The sequence below is a fragment of the Haemorhous mexicanus genome, chromosome 3 (genome assembly GCF_027477595.1).
Source record: "Haemorhous mexicanus isolate bHaeMex1 chromosome 3, bHaeMex1.pri, whole genome shotgun sequence".
NCBI classification, from domain to species: domain Eukaryota; kingdom Metazoa; phylum Chordata; class Aves; order Passeriformes; family Fringillidae; genus Haemorhous; species Haemorhous mexicanus.
Window position 1 is genome coordinate 114377273 of NC_082343.1, and position 24687 is coordinate 114401959.

The 24687-nt window shown below is 40.2% G+C and overlaps 1 protein-coding gene across 1 annotated transcript in view; it reads right to left on the reverse strand.

The window, feature by feature from the left end:
* Window positions 1-18852: 18852 nt before the first annotated feature.
* Window positions 18853-24687, reverse strand: part of PKHD1 (PKHD1 ciliary IPT domain containing fibrocystin/polyductin) — a 235897-nt gene continuing 230062 nt past the window's right edge. The window contains exons 64-65 of the mRNA XM_059843088.1: window positions 24411-24545; window positions 18853-19823 (exon numbers count right to left, since the gene is read on the reverse strand). Coding sequence (XP_059699071.1) covers window positions 19471-19823; window positions 24411-24545 — 488 coding nt within the window. The 3' untranslated portion in view covers window positions 18853-19470. The remainder of the gene's footprint in view (window positions 19824-24410; window positions 24546-24687) is intronic.

Here is a 24687-nt window from a genome sequence, read left to right on the forward strand (position 1 = left end):
TAAAGCTTTGAAAACATTTTCAAGTATCCATTGGCTGGTAGTTACTTTTTAATATTAATGGCAAATTGCTAGATTTATGATTTCCAAAAAAAGCCTGAGATTTTTGTTTCTTTACATATTTGTTTTGATTCTTTGGAAGCATTTTAGGCTAGGGAAATGGGTATTTATTGTGTGTCCTTCTTCTCACAATTCAAGGGGTCCTGTTGTGCAGTACTAAGGATGGTGGTCACTGCCCACCTGATAGGCAATTCCAGCACAGGCAGTTTGGACATTTGGTATCCAAACTAAGGGACAGCTCTTCAAAATTCAAAGAATCCTGGGCTGGTTTGGGTTTAAAGGGACCTGAAAGGTCATTGAGTTTCAACCCCAGTGCCATGGGTAAGGTCATTTTCCACTAGATCCTTAAAGCAGGGAAAGTTGCTCCAAGAAGTGGGATAGAGGATCTCAGTGAACTTAACTGAGCTGAAGCCAACAGCTGTCAGGAGAGCCTTAAACCACCAGGCTATTCAGGATTTATCTTTTCTTGTTAAGATAATGTTTAGCTTTTTAACTAATGAAGCTGCAGCAGAACAGAACCTTTTCTGGAACAAGAAAGGAAGGGCCAATTTGTATACACAAGTTTGACATCCCTAAATTCCTTCTGTAGCTAAGGGAGAGAAACCAAAATGCCACTTGATCTCCATTGTAAAATACTTATCTAAGCTTGGTGGAATAAGCAAACCCTTGGAGATGCCCTCTACAGCATCCTCATGTTTCTACCCCTACTTGGGATCTGAGAGAATGCAGTCACTCGTGTGTCTGACTCTGGTACTAATCCAGATCTTTCTCCTTCTGAGACAAAAAGTGAATCTCACCATTTCAAAGATAAACAGGCTAATTTTCCTATTACTTCTCAGTTACTTGTTACATCAAAGATATCACCTTGTTTTAAATGGATGGTTTAAATTGCATAAATTTTCCTTTTTTTTCAGTTAGCTCATTTTATTGTATTATGTATTTTCATGGCAAAAAGGAAGTTTTTGAGTAATAGAATCACAGAATATCCTGAGCTGGAAGGGACCCACAAGGGTCATTGAGTCCAACTCCTGGCCCTGCACAGACACCCCAACAATCCCACCCTGTGCCTGAGAGCATTGTCCATGTGACAGGACAGCCAGCCTCACTGTCTCCAAAAATTAGCCTCTTTAGAGCATTGTTTTCTTGTCCCAAAGATATTTAGGGCAGTTGTCTGCAAAGAACTTTCTCTTCCTTCCATTGTGGATGTCCCATTATAACTTAAGTTTTCACAATTGGAATAAACAGCTGAATTGTACCACCAATGCAACCATTGTTACAGTCAAACAAAGGGGAAAAAGAATTCCCAAGCCTGAAATTTTAATTCATCCTTTCATATGGAGTCTTGATTAACATTCCTGGATTACTCCAAAGAATCTCAATTGTTTCAATTGCATTGACATCAGCAAGAGTATTGTTAATTTCCTTATGAATGAAATCAGACCAGGGCTTGGAAGAACCTGGTCCGGTGGAAAATGTCTCTGCCCAGGGCAGGGAACTGGAACTACAAGATCTGTAAAGTCCCTTCCAACCCAAACCATTCCATGTTTGCATGATTCTAACATGGGAGATTTAAAATCAGCTGTTTACTTTTAGATCCAAATAGCTGCATGTCCTTCTCAGTAACAAGAAAATGGAAAATGAAAAAGATAAACACCCTGCTAATGTTAAAAAATGATAATAACTTTAAAAGAGACAGAGATTTTCTCTTTTATTGAATCCCATAAAAATACATCATTTTGCTCACTTTCTTCCTCTCCAAAGGACTTTTTATTTGCCATGGACTGAACATTACTAGTCAGAGGATTATTAAATATTGTTTCCTTCCTGTTTCCTCTTAATTTGGCTGGAGGTGCAATGATCCAAGCGAATTGGAGCATTAAATTCCTAAAAAGAAAGCACATCCCCTATTTCCCTCTGATGAGGCAGAGTGCACACAGGTGCACACACATATGCACACATGCACATGTGCACACAGACACACTATTTTAAGTCCCAAATATTGTGCTGGAACCTTTTTCCCTCTCATATAGGCTTGAGAAGAATTTAGTGCTAAATAAATGCTGCCTCAAACCAGGCAAGATAAAACATAAATCATTGCATTAAAAACCTCTAACAAGTCTATCTGCTTTTTGAAATGACTGGGAGATGAAAGAGAGGAGTCTCATTTAAGAAGGCCCAGCGGAACAGTTCTGCATTTATATAGCTGTTATCAAAAGCAATTCATTTGGAGATCAAATAGACTGACAGATAGGACAAGCAGGGGATCACTACTGCCTTCAGGCAGCCAAAAGCAAGGATGGTTTCCCAGTACCATCACTAATATTGGGTCTAGTCAATGCTCGTGTCTATTATGGCTCGCAGTAACAGCCAGCTGAATGTTAATATTCACTCCTTACACTCCAGTTCGATGCTGATTTGTAGCTGAGGGAGTAAATAGCCTACACCCCTTTCTCTGAGGTTTTTTTCCTTCCCTTTCTCTGGTAGGAGTAACTCCTTTTGTAATCATTGTGTGTCTGCTGCAGATTTAGTTCTTACAAAGGCATGGCCACTGAAGACAAAAAAACGAGAGGATGGACTTTGCAGTGTCCCACTAAGAATGTGCTGGGCATGACAGCACCTCTCTTCCTTGCATGCTGGAGTCTCTCTGCTGCTTATTGGCAGAAAAAAATCCCAATTCTGTTGTCTCCTTTCAAAACGACAAGAAAAGCACAGCATCAGCCCAAGGCTGGCTGCAGTTTCTCCAGTGCAGCAATTCAGCACATCATAAGGAAAACCTATTATTTCCTCCCCAAAAACACCATCCTTACCAGTGGGGTAAGCATGAACACTTATGTTGGTTTTAGCCTTCTAAAATATATTTACAGTGCTAAATAAGTGAGGGTGAAGGAGTTTTAAGTTTTCTAGCTGGTTTTTATCTGGTTTTACCTCATTTTTACCTTTTAAGTTCTTTACCTGGTTTTAAGCTCAGGTAGCTCAGAAATGGCTTGTGATTACACAGTTTAGTATAAATTCTTTTGTCTAGTGCAAGGTGTCTCCATCCATGGCAGGGGGTGGAATCAGATGAGCTTTAAGGTCCCTTCCAAGCCAAATCATCCTATGATTCTATGAAATCTCCTTGGAATGAAACTGTCTCATCCACAGTGCATCACAGTTAGAGCTTCTGAGGATCCCAAGAGATGCCTCCATGGCCCCAGAACATGAATATTATTTTCTGTTGGGTCTGTTGGTTTTTTTAAAGGGTGGTCTGCCTTATGGTCACAGTGATGTTTTTTTATTGCCTCACACTGAGAATATGTGCTGCATGCCTTGGGGTGCAGTGGGAAAGGAATTTAGGATTCTGCAGAGCATAAATGGCTGAGGATACTGATAACAGATTCTTCCCAACAAAAGATGGCCATCATTATACCCCAGCCTTTTATGACAGAGCTGAACAAGGGATTTGGGAACCACACAGAGAGTAGGATGAAATTACCTTGGAAAGTGAGATTTCAACTTTCTGACTGAGCAAAATAACAAGCCAGAACCAGCACAAATGCAAAAAAAAAGGAAAAAAAAAATGGAATGTGACATGAGGATGAATAGAGCATGTGGGGATGATGCTTTCCAACTTCTTTGCTATGTCTTATGATTAATATTTTATTATTATTTTCTCCTTTTCATTCATTTTATATTGTCACATGCAGCCATCACTGTATGGCAAGCACCAGAGACTTGTCCAAGTTGTAATTCAAAGTGTTCTACAGCAGGAAAAAACAAACAGGCAAGCTGGATAATTTTTCCAGGAGAAAAGAGAGCTGGGAATTGTGGAAGGAGGAGACTAATGAATAAATAGCAGGAGAAAAAGGTGGGGAGGAAAATATGTGAAATGGAGTACAATAGGTAAGGTAGAAAATAATACACTAATTCAGGTTTTAGGGCTTAATATTAAATAATATATACACATTTCTTACAGCACTGAACCATCTTTAAAAATTAGCTTTTAAGTCCTCCAAAATGTCCTGCTTCCATGGCTCAGTTCCCTACAAATTGAATAGACTAAAACATCCAGGAACGGGATGTACAGAGGGGGAAGAGAGAACACAGTAGAAGAGGAAAGACCATTCACTCTCAGTAAAAGGACTATGAATAAAATAAATAGCTCAAGAGACAGCTTTGAAACATTCAAAAGCACTCTTTTATCAAAGGACACTTCAGCAAAATAATGCATTCTTTGCTGTATGATATCAAGAGGACACTCAAAACTTGTATGGATTATAAAAAAAACATCAGGACAAATAAATGGCAAGAAATTATCAAGGAATGTTAAATAGAAATGAGCTTCCTCTGAGCTGCAAGTCATAGGAGAGTAGGAGAATACACCAGGGACACACCAGCCTTTGCTGTCCTGCTTGTTTTGTTATTCCCCTGGCACTCTGGACACTTTTAGTCACTGGGCTAAGTGGATCTTTGATGTGGACCAGCCAAGTTGTTCTTATGCCCCCATCACAAGACATCTCTTTCCTGTTCTCTGCTGGGTCTTGCTCTTTGTTCCACAGCCCAACTGCCCTGCAGACTGTTTTCCTGCAGAGTTCTTGATCTGCTGACCTGAGAACCTATTCATAGGTTAGGGAAAAAACAAAACCAACACCATCAACAAAACAAAGTTGTGGTCCCTCTAGTGCAGCCAGCTCCATGGTAAGGAAATCCAGCGCAGCACTTGGATGCCAAACAAGATGGGATGAAATACTAATTATGGTAAGACTTTACAAAAAAGACTATCTGCCCCCGTGAGAGTCCAAGCCTCCAAGCTAGTCTCTCGTGGAACAAAAGTAAGTTGTCAGATTTGAATAATTTCCCTGCATGTAGATAAATCCTCACATTTCTACATCCCTCCCCCCTCTGCCTTCCTCGTCCCCCCTCTCTTCAGTTTAGCAAACAAGGAAAGAAACACTAGGAGCTATTTCACTGGATAACCATGCAAATGAAACAGGAGATTTAAATGTCTTAGCAAGGAGATCAGAGACACAGTTGGAAACAGCTGTGAGGGGCATTGGAATGATTACAAGGGAATAGGATGGGTGCATTATTTGGCTTGGTGACTTCATTAGTGATATTCGGCATCAGATGCTGGTTGGTGTGAATCCAGAGAGCTCCTCTGTGCCTGCTTAACCCCTCTGAGGATTCACTTATTTGTCCTGAATATGGATTTCTACATTTTTCTATTTTATTTTTTCTCCACTGCGTTGGTTTGCAGGCAGCATTTTGAGAATAGGAATTCAAGCCACGAGGAGATATTTTGTCTGACGGAACAAAACTCAGGGTTTATCATTGCCTTGAAGATTCTGAGGATTTATTAGAGACAAAACCTTGGGGTTTGTTTCAACTTGCCCACCAGTACATAAAATACGGGAATACAGCATCTTTACACAGACTAACCCCCTAAATTCCTGGTCTCTTGTCATTCAAATTTATAGCTAAAAATGTATGAGGTGAGTCTTTTTGACCTCACAGCAACACCTGTGCAATATTCAATGGGAATTGTCACTTATAAATTTCATGGTCTCTTAAATATTTCCTGAAATAAAATAAAAATGTGGTAGGAGTTTTTCTTTATTTTTAGCTATTTTTCCAGAGATATGGAAGTGCTGTTCTGCTCCAGAAGCTCAAGACCTACCTGTACATTTATTATTATTCAAGTGAAAGAATTTACTGCAAAAAGAAGAAATATGGTTATTCTGAAAGAACACTCAGTGTTTTGGGTTGTTTTTCCCCTTTTGTGGAAGATAGGGAGAAATAAGCTATCATTTTGGACATCTAACTTGACCATACATCTCCAAAAATGCAACCATTTCTGTCCGTGGAAATGTTTAAAAAAACATGTATATGTGTCCTTATGAACATGGTTTAACTTTGGGCTTGGCAGTGCTGGTTTGACAGTTGGACTTGATTTCAGAGGGCATTTCCAGCCTGAATGATTCTATGACCTACATGGAATGGGAAAGGAAGACAGACAAAACACTTCTTTTCATGCCCCCAGTGGACACAAAAAGTTCAGATGAAGAAATGAAAGTAATTACACCTGCATTCAGCAGGCACAATATAAGTGGAAATACTCCTGTCAGTAACAGCAAACTTCTTTTTCATAAAAGGATATTTCCAGCTTTCTTTCCCAGTCAAACCAAGAGTGCCTGTCCCAGGCAGTGCATGGTCCCTGACTTCTACTGCCCTTGCATTTGAGTGGAAAGTTATCTAGAGCAAGGAGGAATTTTTGACAGGAAAACAGGCAATTTTGGTCAACGTTCCTTAAAAAATGTATCAGTATTCTGAGGATCACTGAAAGCTTAAGGCACTTCATTTTCCAAAGACAATTTTAAAACAAATGTGTTTGAGGAAGAAAACTTAAAATTTAGTTAACTATTAAAAAAAAATAGGTCAAAATATTTATCATCCTTTAGGGATCATTTCATCATCATTTAGAGATCTAATACGGAATGTCAGTAACTTCTATAACAATTCTGGTTGTCAGGGAAAAGTCAGAAAGGAAAAATCTTGCTTGCCTCCAAGTGCCACATTTTCACAAATTTTAAATCCCTCCAGGGATGGGGACTCCACCACTGGCCTGGGCAGCTGTGCCTGGGCTGGACAAGTGTTTTGGTGAAGAAATTTTTCCTACATCCAATGCAAATCTCTCCTGGTGAAACTTGAGGCCGTTTCCTCTTGTCATGTCACTCAAAGTGATTGACCCCCACCTGTCTCCAACCACCTTTCACAGTCCCAGTTCCTCCTGCTTCTCTTCATAAAACTTGTTCTCCAGACCCTTCACCAGCTGTAGAAGCAGATGTATGGCACTCAGAGCCTGTCTCCTTCAGAGAAATTTAAATAATTTGGGTGCTAAGCAGAAGTCTGAAATGCTGATTAATGCTCTCACCCCACAACTGTGGGTTTTTTCTGCCCTTCTTGTTTGTACCTATGAGTAAACTGTTGCATTTCAGCTCTACTTGCATTGCTCACACCAAACCATGGGGCTGATTTCATTTATAACTGTGAGATAACATGGATATTCTGGTTTGGAAAGCACAATTAAGTTGGATTTCAGTGCTGAAAGACTGCATAGGCCAGCATTAAAGGTATTTTGACCAGCAGAGCTTAGTCCAAGCAGGCAAGGTGTGAATGGGGCAATCCCTGAAGCTTTCAAAGGCGCCAGGTCATGGAGATGCAAGCTCAGGAAGCAGCACTGAGAGATCCATGTAATTATACACCAAATTGCACAGTCCCCTGACCAGCAGGAATGGGCAGAGTGTGTATAAAACATGCAGTGCTCATGGCCATGGGTCTGCTGGAAGGTCCTTCTAAGGACTGTTGTTAGTCCAAAATAAATCCACTTTCACCATTGCAAGGTGCAGGGGAGTCTTTCACGAGGTAAAGGAGGCAGAATTTTATCCCTGTGAGTGCCTTGATCAGTGACCTGACAAGCAGCAGCAGTGAGTCCTTGTAATGCACCACAGCCCATTGTGTGCAAAGAAAGGGTCCACGTTTTCAGCCCTCAGTGCCTCACAAAACCCTGCTCACAACGTAACTGCAGGCTGGAGCCATGAATCCATTTTCTCTTATTTGCATGAATTTTCCACAGAGTCCTTCAGAAGGTATCATACTCAGCACTTCCCAGAGGAAATTATGCGTATAAAATTCATGAGAAATCCCTCTTTCTCTAGAGTATTAGTAGACATCTCTCTATTATGCAACGCAGGAATATTATAAACCAATAAATAAACCTTGAGATGAAGGATATTTGCCTCGCCAAAGCAAACATCCTGAGAGGTGTGAGGAGAATATGTGCAGTGGTTTTAAAGGATAGTCTTGTGGGTTTGGGTTTTTTTTTTTATTTTATTTCTGAAATATCTATGGTGATTAAGATCAGAGCAGTACTGGCTTAGCCTCAGCAGCAATCTTAGCACAGGAATATGATTCTAATCTGTAATCATCCTTGTAACACGCCTCTTTTATTAAGCAATATTAATGAGCTTATATGTGTCATCTCTTGGTAGAGCAGAGGAGGAATTTGGTGGCTTAATGCAAGTGATCCTTTCCAATTTTTGTCCATTTGCACAGAGTAGAGCTGGAGCTCATCTGAAAAGCAAGTTTACACCTGAACTCAAGGTTTTCAATCTGCCTATTAAAATGATCCATGCAGAACGCACTGTTCTCACAAACTTTGCAAAAGTTAGAAGTTATTTGAAGCAGAATTTTTGGAGTTACTAAACTGTACTCTATGATTTAATGATTCTGTGGCTTTGAGAGAGATTTTGTATGAATAGAAGCAGTAAATTAACACATTTATCTTTTACACTCTATATTTCTATACAGGACCCCCTGTAGACCCCTACCTGTCTGGAAAATGGACCTCATAGACTTGGGTGGACTTTGGGTGCTGCTGCACCCATTATTTTTCACTGGAAACTTTTCTGACATTGAGGGGAATGCTTTGAGGAGCAGATCCTGAGATTCATAAGAAAAAAACATGGCTTAGGTTCCTGACCATGGTGTCAGAGCTTTCAAAGATTACTTCTCCAAAGCTTTGCACCATGGCACAATCAGGCAGGAAAGACTGAATTGTATGGGAATTTTCTTAATATCAGAGGGTTGAAACAGCTCTGAATGAATAAAGAGGACTGGAGGTGTCAGAGGTATTCCTTTCTGCCCTGTTTCCTTTCCTGGGCTCTCTCCTGTCTTCCCCTTGCTGTCACAGGGTGTGGCATTGCCACCTGAAACAACTTTCCCAGGATGAGGGGTGAGGTTGTACACATTTTATCTTTCTTCTTTCTAAGTCTCCCACCAATCATATTTTAATTTTTAGCTGGTTTAAATGTCCTTCTTTTTCCGCCAAGCAAAGTGTTTTCCTCATCTGTATTTCCTTTGTGAACCCTATACAAAATTCTAAATGACTTCTGCCACAGCAGATACCTAAACCAAACCAGTGAGATTCCTAGAATAAAAGCAACCTCTTCTAATTTAAAATCTTTCTGTCTATGGAGCAAAATAACATTAGCTCCTTTGTAAGATCTTTATCCTGACAAAAATAATGGTTAGTTATTATCTATAATGATGAGAAGCCATACTCAGTCACCAGCTGTCAGAACAGAAACCCTGCCTAGTAAATCCAGGCATATCCTTAAGTATAATTTTTCTGCCCTAACAAAATATACCTAATTTCATAGCATCCTGGAATGGTTTGGGTTGGAAGAGACTTTAAAGATCTCATTCCAGCTCCCTGCCATGTGCAGGGACACCTTTCACTAGACCAGGCTGTTCCAAGCCCCGTCCAACCTGGTCTTGAACAATTCCAAGGACGGGGCATCCACATGTGGCTGATCCTCTGGTCACACAACAAAAGGGATCTGTCCTCTTACATTATTTATCATCCTCTGAGAGATGGAGAATCAATCCCCAATTGTCTGAATGCCAACTTTTAGTTAAACTTTTTTTATTTATAGATAACCTGATCCCTCTGTGACCAGACTACAAACAGACCTGCTCAGCAGTGACGTCTGTAAACACATTTTGATCCTCTCAGCCTATTTTTAATCCACTTAAGGTGCATCATGTTAATTTTGTGCATTTTTCCCTAGTTCTGTAATCAAGAGGTCATAGTGTAGCAAGTCAAATTCCTCACAGATGCCTATTGCTTGAATACTGCTCTCTTTATCAACTGAACTTGTAATCTCATCAGAAAAAGAGCTCTCAATTTAGTTTGGCAGGACCTATTTTCCATAAGCCTGTGTTGACTGGCATTCCCTATATGTCCCTTCTTTATTTGTGAGCATAGGGGACTCCAGGGTATGAGGGAAGAGGCTTTACCACAGCACACACATCCACAGCTTCAAATTCAAGCACCAATTGTCAGCTTGTCTCCTGAAGACTCTGGCAGCCTGAAATGGCCCTGGAGTTATTTTATGCTTTGCTCTCTCCAAATCAAGACTGTCCTGTCTGGAAATCCAAGGAGGCCTTTCTCAGTCTCTATATAAATAATTCTTTCATACAGCCAACGTTATTAGTCATAGTGTGCAATGGGTTCTGTATTAGAATAGTGAGGAAGCCCAGTGGCAGTGTGAAATGACTGATCTCCATGTGGATGGAGCTGCAGCCGAGCCCCAAAGCCGCCTCCCTGCAGGCAGGGAGAATTTAACTCCGTGAGGCGGAGGAGGGATTGGTGATAGTGGGGAAGCTGACAATTTGTGTGACATGACAGCTCCTCTGCATGGACTGCACTTTTCCTTGCCTTTTTTCCTTCCCTTTAACCCTCAACACCTCACAAATGAAGCCAGTTTAGGTGCCCTTATTATTTCTATTTCTATTTCGACTTCTATTTCTATTACCAGTTTTGCTTCTAAATCTATTTCTATCTCTGTATCTATCCCTATTACTATCACTATTACCATCTTTCTCTGACTATCACTACTATTACTTCTATTTCCATTATTATTTCTATTTCTTTCTTTTTCCATTTCTATTTCTACTTTTTACTTCTATTTCTTTTTCTAAATCTGTTTCTATCCCTATATCTATCCTTATTGCTACCACTATTACTATCATTTTCTTCAACATATCCCTATCATTTCTATTTCTATTTCTATTTCTATTTCTATTTCTATTTCTATTTCTATTTCTATTTCTATTTCTATTTCTATTTCTATTTCTATTTTTATTTCTATTTCTATTTCTATTTCTATTATTTCTATTTCTATTTCTATTTCTATTATTTCTATTTCTATTTCATTTCTATTTCTATTTCTATTTCTACTTTTATTATTTCTAAATCTAATTCTGTTCCTACCTCTACTATTATCACTATTACTGCTATCAGTGTTGCCTTTTTGTTTCAAGAATGGTTTCAATTGCAACTGGGAAGCCAGGATGGAGCTGCACTTTTGGAAAATAATTCATTAGAAAGAGCCTCAGTGCAGCCTGAAGCCGGAGTGGGCAGAGTGGGCTGAGGGAGGGAGCAAAGCTGCATTAGCATTCTCATTTTGCACGTGAGGAGCTGAGGGGCAGAGACATTAAATGAGTGGCCTAAGGTCAGAGAGGGGAATTGGTGGCAGGATGCAGGCTTGAACTGAGGACAGCTGATATCCAGCCTAATTCATAAGCTGCAAGTCTTGCCCTGCGTCACGTTTTCAATGTTGCTTGTCTTCATTTTCCTCTCTGAAACAGGCTTAGATAACCAAAATGCTGTAGTGAATCTGTCTCAGGACAGATAGCCAAAGGAAATGAGTGTTTTTTTCTGATTTCTTTTCTACTTGCTCCTAGTACAAGTTTTAGTGAGTTGCTTAACTCTTCCCTGCTTCGTATCATCTATTCCTGGTTCATGGACAACAGCATGGCTTTCCCTCCCAAAGATGCTGGGAAAAGCAGGAGTCTACTATTTCTCTTGGAAGGGAGAATTTGAATTTAAAATAGAATACCAAAGATGTAAAAAAATTTAAATAAAAATATTTAAAATAATTGTTTTTAAGTAATTCAGATTTATTTAGAAATTTTTTTTCCAGATTTTTTCTGTCCTGGTTTTTTTTTTTTAAATTCTGTTTTTCCAGAAAACTTTCCTCGAAATGAGGTGCTGCAGGCATTTCTTGGAGGATCTGCAAGATGGGAACTTGGACTGACCTGGTTGGCTCCTGTGTCTATGAGATGGCTGAAGCTCTGAATTCCTGTAAACTCTTAGGACTGCTTTAGGTGGGAAAACCAGGCAATTCCAGGACCCCACCTCCAAGATAAGCTGGTACTGGATGAGATTCTGCTAATAGAGGGAATGGAAGAGCAGGCAACTTTCAGTGGGTAAAATTACCCCCGGACCTCTATTTTTGCAGCACTTCTGCATTTTTCCATCAGAAAATAACTCATGCTGAGTTTCAGACTGATCAGTGAAAGACTCCACTGGAACTAAGTGCTGAGCTGGGTTAAGATGAAAATGAGTGCTGGACAAGGCTGGAAGTTAACTATGTCATTTAAATGATTCAGGTAACACCTGCAGAGAAGCAGGCACGGGGTGATTCAGCCTGTCCTGCAACAGCTGTGCATGAAAAATGAAGAGCAGCACCCTCCTGGATCCATATCTGATATTACCCACAATCAAGGGAGAGTTAAGTCAGTCTAGACACATAACTTTTAATATTTAGTAGCAATGAGTGTAGATGAAATCCAGGTGTGTTGGTTAATCAGTGGCCTCAGTAAAAATATTCATAGAATCAGGGAATCATGGTATGGATTGGGTTGGAAGGAACCCTAAAGCTCATCTCATTCCATTCCCCTGCCAAGGGCAGGGACACCTTCCACTAGATCAGGTTGTTCAGACCCCCATCCAACACCTGAACACTTCCAGGGATGGGCAGTCCACAATCTCTCTGGACATGTTCTCCAGTACCACCTCTTGGGAGTAAAGAAAAATCTGTGTTCAGGGTTTATCTCCTGTATGTATTGTCTCCATCCCAATGTCAAACTCTGCACATAAATAGCCATAAATATCTTCCCCATTACCAAAGGAAACAAATCATTTTATGCTCTGCCTGTGAATACCAAGACCCAAATCAGCCATGATCTTGCTCAGCAGAAGTTTCCTCTGCTGACAATTTTGCCTCTCACAGTGGAGCAAAAGCCTCATCTTCAAAGAAATAGAGGTACTAAGACCCACAGCAATGAAATAGTGACTGTTCACTTGGGAATAGTGTTTCAGTCATCAGGACATCATATAATCTACCATGCAATTGTACATTAAACAAGTGGATACTGAATCATCTCTGGACTAGTAAGCTTCTAAGCCTAGTGGTGGACATGAAGATAAAAAAAGTCCCAATGGGCAAGCTTTATAAGGGAGTTGTAATTTTTGTTTCAGCTAAGCACCATTTGTGTGTCTGAAAACAGAAGAAAGCACAAGGCAGAACAGAACAAAACACAGCATCCCTCTCCCTGCAATGCACATCTTTTCTCTGGGATTAAAATAGGGTTTGCATTTTAAATTTTCATTTACTAAACAGAAAAATATTTTACTAGGATGGAATGGTATTAAGGAGAAATGATTCTTTGTGTGCCCTCAGGCCTGGTGAAGACAGGATTTGATTTGCTGTGTTAGGCTGGAATCTGGATTGATACACAGAGATGAGAAGGTGTTTAATAAAATTTACATTTCATTTTCTCACTTGACACCAGTCTCCTGTCACTCACCAAATGAAGGGAATACGACAAATAACTTTTGTCAGCACCTAGACACAGAGAGACAGTCTGGGGAGGGAGAGCAAGGGTGGGATATTTTTAACATCACTCCCTTTGATGGCTGCAAGACTTGGCACCAGCTTCATCTTTAATGTACTTTGGAACAGAGAGGAGCATCAGGAGAAAAAGCACAAATTAATCCAAGCCACAGGTATGGAAAATGATCCACTGGAAATGACCCTCCCCCAAAGCAGCAGGGAGTTTGGGTGGTGCCCTGAGCTCAGCTTGTGTGCAGCTCCTGTCTCTGACAAACACAGGCTGACCTGGCTGGAGCCCATCCTTCACAGAGCTGCTCCAGAGACCCTTTCTCACTCCTCTCTCTTGGCTCTGGCACTGCTTTCTGTTCCTCTTCTTTCCCAACATTAAAGTCCATGGGTTTATTATTTAGCCCTTTCATCCTTGTTTGGTTTTTTTCCCATCTGACTCTGGGTTTCTGGTTGAGGACCAAAGGTCAGGATCCCAGCCAGCACCCACATGCCACAGGTCTAACTGCACAAATCAAGAGATTTTTTTGCAGGAGGATTGAGTATAAATATTCTCCTTTTCTTCCTGTATTACCCTTTATCTGTTCAGCTGAATTTTAAGTCAGGTGCCTGAATCTCACAGGACTCCCACAGGACTTGGAAAGTGATGAAGAATGTGTGGTACATCTGGAAAGCAAGGTGAATAAATATTACTCCCTATTCTTATACAAAAAAAGCCCTGAAAAATTCCAGGCAGAGCACTTAAAATAAAAGCAGAATTTGCTTTTTTTTATTTTCTTTTTTTTCCTTCTTTTTTTTTTTCTGTTTTTTTCTCCCACAGGATATAGATAATTCAGTTTAACATTTTATTAGTGATACAGTTCTAAAAAATGGTGATAATAAGTCATTAGGAGCAACCAATAATCCCAGAAGTCTCTTCTTGCTAAAAATAAAATCCAGGGAGGGCTAATTTCATATTTTCCTTTTTCTTATATTTGTCCCCAAGTATTCGACATTGGCAGCCCTCAGGTCTAATACAATATGGAAACTGTTCAGAGGCTGACTTTGCTTATGTGCAGCCTTCTGCCATGGCTCTACTTCAAAACTACTTTTATTTTCCTCTTTGTTCATTCTTCCCCATTGTTTTTGTCCTCTTTGTGAAAGAAAAGAGAAAAGAAAAGAAAAAGAAAGCAAAAGGAAAGCATAAATCCCTCCCCAAATGACACTCCTCCAACAGACATTTCAACTTCCATTAAAAAAATAAAACTTTCTCTGTGTCTTTTTATTTTCCTTTCAGGAAAACTCACTAATGGCAGAGTCATTGTAGTTCACTTTTTGTTCTATGGAAACTGAACATTTTGAAATGCTTTGGTGAGAGAAGAGAAGGTTGTTGGCAGCTCCTTGGCAGCTCCAGCCCTGCACACAGAGGTTTGAGCCAGGGAAAAAAGCCTCTGGTACTTCTCAAAGGTTCTTCCAAGGTTGGCTTTAGACTTCTTGGAGCTTCAGTGTCCCCCACTGCAGCCCATCATGTCAGCCAGTATGGGAATTTTGTACCTCAGGTAGCACCTACCTCCCATCCCCACTCCCTCAAAAACACAGTCCTTATATACACCATGGAAATCCCACCTTGCTGGTGTATTCCAGAACCTTGGGATCATCCTTTGGGATATCTGGCTTTTGCTCTTACAAAATAATGCTGCCCAACAGATTATCACCCAGCATTTCCCACATTTCTGTAGGTAGAGAGCTGGAATTATTTCACATTCTGGCAAATGCATAATGACTGCAAAAAATGATATCTAAAAACCTGTGAATCTGAATAATCAGTGTGTCCATAATCACCCTTGGAGTGTTGCATCATGCAGCTTCCTTGATCCACTAAAGGTTTCCTCTCACAGTTCCTAGTCCAGTGAAGATATTTTTGAGTGCAATTCACTGTTAATAAGGTTATTCTTTGCAGAGTCAGGAACTCAGAGAAAAACCTTCTGACTGGACTCTTGCCTCCTTTATTTGCCATTTATACTTCTCATGATATAGAAATAAATGCCATAATAAATACCATAATAAAAAGGGACTGGAAGTTATACCATATAGAGATGATCAAAAGGTTTATAATCTCATTGCTGTTATTTGGTTTTTCTTGCTTTTTTTTTTTTTAATTTTGTCTTAGGCGCACAATTCCTTCAACCCAGACTGTAATTAATTTTACTACATCACCAGTTATCTCTGCTCCCTAACCAGGCTTGTCATTTTAATTTTTCACAGGCTTTCTTTTTCCTATCCATGTGCCTGTTCCTGTATCTTCGTGAAGTCTCATCAGCTCTGGCCCAAAGCCTTAGGCAAATTTGTCTGTAATGCACTCCTCTACTTCAGACATAAGAGGAAAAAAATATTACCCCCACAAAATAGGGAGGAAAAAAAAAGGAAGAAGAATAATTTTGACCATACATTGTCTAGCAATTCAGAAATCCTGGAGAGCTTGGTTAAAAGTAAGGCATCCTTTCAGCTATACACTTGTTTCTATCAATAAAGAAACTCAGAGGTATTGTAGATGGGACTACAGAAAAAGGTTACCAGGTGGAAATCCCAAATCCAGCAAACTTAATGAAATTTTTGCCATTGGCTTCAGTAGAGCCAAGGTTGTCAAATTTCACTGACATTTAACATGACTGTCCAGAAAGACTTTAGGCCTCAGAGGATGGATCTCCACAGGCAGATCCAGAGATTTTTTATTAATTTTTCCTATAGTTTGAAGGCTTCCTTCACATCCAGTGTGGGGAAGTTACAATTGTTGAACCCAAGTAGATTTGCTGGAAATATTTTGTGTCCCTCACAGAGCTGGTCTGAGCCTGGGCTGTGCTGGAGCTTGAATCTCTGCCACAATATCCCCACAGGCTCCTTCCAAAATCCAAGCTGAAACCCTGTTTGCTGTCTCTTTATGTCCTCCCAGAAGCTGGACTTTGACAGCTGAAAGCCCTGAGCTGAGCCAGAGGGTTTGGATAAGCCCAGGTCTATGAAGGCACCACACCCCCTGTGATATCATGGATAATCCACACACCACACTGTGGATTCTTCATCTACCTCTCCCACAGCATCCCTATCCTGGCCCCAACCTGGGTTTTAGAATGCAGAATGTCACAAATTTATCCGTGAAACACCCATGCAAAGGTGGAAACAACTGTTGTCCTAATTATAGTCCAAGGATTAAGAAGAATTTGAAGCAAAAGTTAGGCAGGATCACCAAAAGTACTGACCACAGCACAGCAATGGCAACAAGTGCCCCTCAGGACAAGCTGGCATTCAAAATACAGGAAAATGAGGTTTTGGGCTTGGGATATGAGACATTTCTTCTCCTCTTTGCCTTGCCCAGGACATTCTGTAGCAGCTTTGGTGGGGCTGTTCACAGAACCACAGAACAGGTGGGGTTTGAAGGGACCTTAAAGACCACCCTGTTCCACCCCCTGCCGTGGGTGAGGACACCTTCCTCTATCCCAGGGGGCTCCAAGCCCCATCCTGCCTGGCCTTGGACACTTCCAGGGATGGGGCAGCCAAAACTCACACAGGTCCTTTAAGAATGAGCATTTCAACTTGGTCTCATGGAAAATAAATATGGAAAACATTTCAAAATAAGTCTGGATCTCCCCGTACCACAAAGCAGAAGGATCCCATTTCATCCAATTGCTGTTGCACTCAGCATAAACCCAATTATTTTAGGAAAATATGTCATTTTATGTTTAGACATGAAATTACTTCAACCACTTCAACCACTGAGTCTCATTCACATCTTTCTCTCCTATCACTATAGTGTTGTGTTTCTCTCTTCTCTTTTCTTTTCTTTTCTTTTCTTTTCTTTTCTTTTCTTTTCTTTTCTTTTCTTTTCTTTTCTTTTCTTTTCTTTTCTTTTCTTTTCTTTTCTTTTCTTTTCTTTTCTTTTTTTCTTTTCTTTTCTTTTCTCTTTTCTTTTCTTTTCTTTTCTTTTCTTTTCTTTCCTTTTCTTTCCTTTTCTTTCCTTTTCTTTCCTTTTCTTTCCTTTCCTTTTCTTTCCTTTTCTTTCCTTTTCTTTCCTTTTCTTTCCTTTTCTTTCCTTTTCTTTTCTTTTCTTTTCTTTTCTTTTCTTTTTTTCTTTTCTTTTCTTTTCTTTTCTTTTCTTTTCTTTTCTTTTCTTTTCTTTTCTTTTCTTTTCTTTTCTTTTCTTTTCTTTTCTTTTCTTTTCTTTTCTTTTCTTTTCTTTTCTTTTCTTTTCTTTTCTTTCCTTCCCTTTTCTTTCCTTCCCTTTTCTTTTCCTTTCTTTTTTTCCACAAGATCCCCTAAATATGTTACTTAATCAGGATTTGCTGCATGCTTGCACCCATTTTTCACTGTGTTTTTTCCACTTTCTCCCCACTTCTTTCCCATGTGCCACCACTCACTCAGTTGAAAATTCTGCAATTTAACACCTTTAACCCTGTTCATTCTATTAGAAGTCCAGCTATACAAGACATTACTTATTCTGGAAACAAAGTATGGACAAATTCAAGGATTATGAACTAAAGGATTAATTTAAACCCTTAACTATTTCCAGTATATCTGACCTTTTCCCCAAAAATAATTCTTTTTTTTTTTTGTATAGTATTTTCATATAACTAATTGAATGATATTTCCTGACATTTGGACATATGTACTTATATATTATTTTCTTTTATACTGGTTGGCTGTGATGAAGTAACTTACTGGAAGTAGAAACACTGAAGGGAAATAGAATTCATGGAATGGAGGAATTATATTTCTGTAGAGAGGGAAGGCTCTACTGCCATGTGAAAGCATCTGAAACTGGGTATTAGCTGTGGAGAAAATGAAGAGTTTCCCGATAATTTCACCAGACATGGACATCTTTGAAACCTATAACTTTTTATTCAGACCCTGAATCATGATCTGTAGGGATCTACCCAATAACAGTATTTTGCCCTCTGTAGAAAATAATGTATTAAATGGCTTTTCTATACCATGGAAGAGGTCAGAAAGGCTGATCCATTGCACTTAATAAGATCTTCATCCACAAGGGTCTTAAACCAAAAAAATTCCTGTTTACTCAACAAGAAGCCTGGCTCAGTGTGCAGTCAGTCTAATTTTGTTCCAAAATCATGATTATAAAGACAGCATAGTGCAGAAGCCAAAGATGGTGAATCTATTTTTGTGCCCAGGAAATTGAGCAGCTTGATCAGAATCTGCATCTTAACTCCTTCAGCCTGAAGAGAACTGATTTGTGGTTTGAGTTTTTTCCAAATCAAGGTTTCTCACCATCTTTTCCACTGCTGATCTGGCCAGAAACCTCATCTTCCTGATTAAGTAGTTTTATTCTGCAAAGGAGTGTAAATTTTATCTGGTGCCACCAGGACACTTTGCAACCAAGAATTTTATGGTACAGAGAAGGCATAATAAAGTTCCTCATCTTCCAGCTCAGTAAAGCAAAGCACAGAGGAATTCCCTGAGCAACTGAAGAATATCAGCAGCATTATTATTATTATTATCATCATCCATAAAGAGTAGTGTTCATAACAAGTCAGTGATTTAAAGGTGCCAGAAAACAATGCCTTCAATTTTTACTCAGTAAAACACTTTATTCTAAAAAACAAACAAGCAAACAAACAAAAAAACATAAACAAAACAAAACAAAAAACAAAACATAGGTTTAAGTAGAGCACTATGGAAGTACTTAATTGAGGCACAATGAAAATTGAATAAATGCAAAAAAAAGGAAACTATTTGTGTACATACTAAGGTTCTTTGATTGAAACTAAAAGCGTGGCTGGAAGAAATGGGAAATTTATATATATTTACATATTCATATTCACCAGAAATGCTCAAGACACTAAGACTACATCCATGCTAGAACATCATAGTGTCAGAAACCCTGTTGAGTTGTTAGCCTGATCTCTGACTGCTTTTGAAGGCAATCTCAAAGCTGATCCCCTAAGTACTCCCCAAAATAACTCCTGGAGGGAGTTTTGGAGGAGTCAGGAGAGCTATTCTCAAAGGGCAGATGGGATGCACCCAGCCCATTTTGGAAGCCAAGAAAGGCCAGCATCAAAGAGCCTCCAGTTGGCTGCAGGCTCATTTGCCCACAGGGCCGTGTGGTTGCCCATCCCAACACCTGCAGGGTTTTCTCTGAGCACAGAGGCAAAAGGCTCAGCCCCACAGTGACCACAGTGGTCCATCCCCTCCCTCCACTGCCTCACCCTTCTGCAGCCACCATGGCCACACACTCTCTGACATCATTCTGGGACTGGGGCATCCTGCCAGGCTTCTCTCCCTCCTGGCTGTACCCCGCTGAAGGTTGGGGCATTTCCTCCTGGCTGGAGCACCCCAGGACTGCTGGCTGCTGAAGCTCCTCAGAGTCACCAGGAGCTCTTCCTCCACGGGGCTGCTGGTGACTGTCACCTTTCCTGGCTGAGGGAAAGGTGTGTCTGTCCCCTGACTTGGGCTGGACAGTTCTTGGCTTTCTTGCTGACATGGCTTCACAGGGCTGCAGGTTCAGCTCCTCTGAATGTCCTGTGGCAGCTCCCACTGCTCCAGTTCCTTCCATCTCTGTGAAAACAAAACTTGTTTCTTTCTCACAATAATTATGAGACCCCCACCTTCACGTATATTATCCTTTTATGCCTTTATTGTGTGTTAAAGACATCAATAAATTTTTAATTTTTCCCTCCACTTTACATGGGCAGACAGGACAAGGGGGACGAGTTTTAAACTGAACAGGAGAGATTCAGGTTAGAGATTGGGAAAAAATCCTTCCCTGTGAGGGTGGTGAGCCACTGGCACAGGTTGCCCAGGGAAGCTGTGGCTGTGCCATCCATCCCTGGAAATGTTGGATGGGGCTTGGAACAACCTGGGATAGTGCAAGGTGTGCCTGCCCAGGGTGGGAGGAGGTAGGTGATTATTAAAGACCCTTCCAACCCAAACCACTCCATGATTCTATGATTAAATAAAAAGCAGTTACTCTTACAGAAATAGTTTCAGTGGCCATACATTTCAGTTTGACAGAAATAAATTGGCAAAGCCAAACAACAATTAGCTATTTCCACAAATAAATATAAAACAACAAACCCAGCTGGTTTGTGCTTATTGACACACTAACAGCTGCTTGAGAATCTCCAGCATTTAGAAAATTTTTAATAAATGTTTAAGAATCAATTGTACAGAATAAAGTTTCTCAGTAAGCTATGTATTGCTAAGACTGATAATATTTTAATACTACACACCCATAAAATGCATCATCCCTTTCTGAAATTAGCTGTAACTTAGGGTAGAACTTCATATTTCTGACATTCAAGTCCTACTCAAGGCAAAGCCAGTAACCTGCAATGATGTTTTTAAGAAATGACATAGAAAAAAATGCAGGAAAAGATAAATATACACTGCACATTTTTCATGTGGAAATGTTTACATCCTTATCTATCAAATGGTTGTCAATAGCAGAGGTAGGGTCACTTGTAGTGACGTAGCAGATAATTTCTAAGCTGACAGAGTGTGCCATGATTGGCAGCCTAATTTGTAGCTTCATGTGGATGCTAAAAACATTTATGATTTTCTTGCAATCCTCTCCTTCCACCCATGAAAAAAAAAAAAAAAAAAGCCATCAGACTACACCCAAACCTTTAATACTCATTCCAAATCCAGAACTAGTCTTGGTCAATGTGTCATGTGTGAGTGGACAAAATCAGACTTTTTTATTCCATTTATCAGCACACACATTGTAGGTCCTTAGCACAAACAATGCCAGAAAATGTGTTATTACCATTCCTGATGTTTTAGATTTCTCCTTTCAGTTTAACCCTTAACAGCCTGTGACATTCAGCCTCATGGGTGCTTGGACCTTTTGCTCAGATTCATTCTCTTCTTATTTCCTGCAATTCATTAGTTGGAACTGTATTTGCTGAATCATAGAATATCTCAAATTGGAAGGGACCCATAAAGGGTCACTGAATACCACCCCTGCTTCTCACAAAAAACACCTAAAATTAAATTGTATTTCAGAAAGGTTGTGCAGACACTCCTTGACCAACCTGAATTCTGACAGCCCTGGCAATGACTTGATGCTTGGGCTCTGTTAAAGGGTGTTGCTGTTTTTTAAAACTTATACACTCATAAATCTAAATTTCAGGGTTGTACCTCTTGGAAATCTACCAGAAAGTTGTTTCCAAAATTTCAGCAGTCAGACATATTATTATGCTTAGCACTTTTCCTTCTTAAACTGGCTTTAACTTAAGGTAGTTGGCTGATTTAAGGTACAAATTACATACATCACCAGGTTCAATTTTCCTCTTTAGACACATAAACAAGATAAAAAGGTCATGATCTCTTATACCAAAGCTTCATGTTAGTTCTGGAGATTTATTGACTCTCTCATCTTCAAAGGTGCCATTATCAACAGTGGAAAAAAGGTTTTTCAAGCAAGTCTGAATCAGTGGAGGAGGCTACAAGTTTTCTGGATAGAAGCAGTTTCAAGGATGAAGTACTGCCTTGAGATTCCTGATTTTTAAACATTAAATACAAACTATTCAATATCATGAAAGCATAAGATTAACTGGATTAAGTACCAGCTAACAGAGCTCAGGCAGAAATTATATATGGGAAAAAAAATTCTCAGAGATGTGTGACAGTACCAGACTCTACCACTGAAATGGAAGATATTCAGAGTTTCCACTGGTGATTTGGAATTCAAACTGAAATTTATTCTGATGAAATTTTCTAAAACAAAGGGATAATCCCAAACTGGTAGAAAGGAAGGAGGAGCAGCTGATCTGAGCAAGGTAGGAGCCACAAGGGAAGACCCAATTTACAGACTGGGACTACATTTTCAGGAACACAGAGCAATTTCTAGCTGAAGACATTCAAGGAGCTCAGAATAAGAATCAGTCAGGTACCATTCTGAAAAGGTTCAGCGAAAGGACAGAAGATTCAAGCTGGAAATGTAAGTTGTAGGAGGATAAAAGCACTCAGTTGAACCACCAGAATAAATTGCAAAAAGCAAAAAACAACAATAAGTTCCTGCACCTCCAGATGTGTTCTGTTAACAGTACCTTAGTCCATCAAAAGTTCTTCAGTTCAAGAGAGAAATGATTACAAGAAGCTAAAGATATTTTTCTTGTTAGACCAAGGTTAGGCAAGGCAATATCTTGATCCCTTCTACCTGCTGTACTGCATAACTGTGAATATTGTTTTCTCCCTCATCTTCATCCTCAGCTGTCCCTTTTGGTACAATATCCAGGGCCCTTGATCCACTGGACTTTGCACTCTAGAAGCACCAACCAATGAGAAAATCTCTGTTTTGCAACTCTGACTGTAGTGATTAATAAAAAAAGGCCCTGAACACTTAATTGTATTAGAAAAGTGGTGTTCCTTATGAGGGGAAGAGCTACAAAGCAGAAACTAAACAAAAAGAGTGGAGCTTTGATTTCTTCTTCTCTCTCTCTCCAAAACCAACAGCACTTTAAATAGGGGGGAATCAAACATTAGACGTTTCCAAGTCATATGTATTAAATTCACTTAAGATATTGTTATCCTTGTTTAGATTTGAACATATTGGGGAATCTTTTTGTCTTGCAACTATTCCTAAAAGACTCTAAGTGGCTGGATTGCCTTTTTCTGACAAAAAAAAATTATTCCATGAATTATTTACACGACGGCTCCAATCAATGCTGTACCTGTCAGCCTCCCCAGCCAAAATGAAAGTTCACTATGTAAAGGTGCCAAGGGAGAGTGGCAGCCTCCCACTGTGAGTTTATAGACAGAATTAAGTCAGCACGCATTATGTGTCAGAGCCAACATCAGACAGAATCAGATCCTTTGATCTCAGACCTCCACAGGAAGCTTAGATCTCAGACAAATTAGATAAAAAATGAATTTATAGCAGATATGTGTCCTAAGGCACACAGCTGAATGCTGTGTTTTGGAAGAGTATGGCAAATATCAAAACACATAAACTGCAGAATTTCCTCTCTCCTTCTCTCTTTCCCTCTGCTTTTGTGATAGACACTAATTAAAAGGAGATAAAACTCCAGCTCGCCTCTTCCTGCCTCTTATGTAATCCACAGGCTTCGGTAAGGAGGAGGAAAAAGAAATTCCCAAAACAGAGTAAATGGGGGGTTCATCAGGGTTACCCGAATGCCCTTAGATCTGTGCTGTTGGCAGGTGAGATAAAAAAAAAAGCCCTCGACTACTGTAAGAACATTTCACACTTGCAGAAAGGGAAGCCGGAGCTTTGTGCTGCCAGCCACATGCCCCCGGGGCTGTCTGCTTTCCTGTGACCTCAGAAGGAGTCGGGTTTGATCAGAAGATGATGAAAGGACAAGACTCGAGGAGGTGTGCAGGAAAGGGTTGTTTGGGGCAGGACCCTGGGGAGTAAAGTGGGACAGAGAGTGGGGTGGGTGGGAGTGGAGCTGTTTGGGCTGCTGGGTTTAGACTCACAGGACCATGCAAATGAGCCCTGTGTGGGTTTCTTACCTCCAGGGTAACTCACAGTCCTTCACAGCCTGCAGACCTGCCCAGAGCTTCTGATCCTCCTGCAGCACCTGGAGATGTGGGCAGTGAGGAGCCCTGCTCCTCCAGGAGTGTGGGGACACCAGGAGTATTGGTCCCTGCCCTACTCCAAAAACGCTGGGAGAAATGATGGGCTCATTGAATCATAGAATATCCTGGATTGTGGGGAAGGAACCCAAAAGAATCACTGAAATCCAGGCCCTGTCCCTGCACAGGACACACCAAAATCACGGCATGACTATGAGGGGGATTGTGCTGCTGCCATCAGTGTAGCTGGGACTTCACTCCATTTGTATTAAAGGAGAAGAAATCACAAACAGAAAAAAATCAGGGAAGAGAAGGAGGAGGCAATAAAGAGATAGACTTTTTGAGAATGTGCCATTTTTCCTAAACAAACCTATAAAATCATAGAATTATTGAGGGTGGGAAAAAACCCTCTGAGATCATTGCATCCAACCATCAAGGCAGCACCACTATATTCACCATTAAACCTCTCCCCAGCTGCCACATCCCACACATTTTTGAACCTTTGCAGTGATGGTGACTCCATCACTTCCCAGGGAACATCTGTTCATGGTAAAAGACTTAAACTGACTCTTTTGGTGTCCAATAATTTATGAATTACAGTCTCACCTCCTGCTACAGACACTCCACTTTTATTTGGTCCTTGATTGCAGCAAGGCTTGGTGGGAGCTGCAGGAGGCTGTGCTTGCTCACTGGGTCTCTTGGTGCTGTCCCGTGGGAGATGAGGCTGTTCAGTCCTCTTTTCTGCAATGAAACACAGTCACATCACCCTCAGTGCATCCTCTGCTCAGCAGAAATTATCAATTCAAGCAAAAATTGAACATATTGTTGAACATGGAGTAGAATATTGCTTGGAGATATATATATATATATGTATGCCATATCC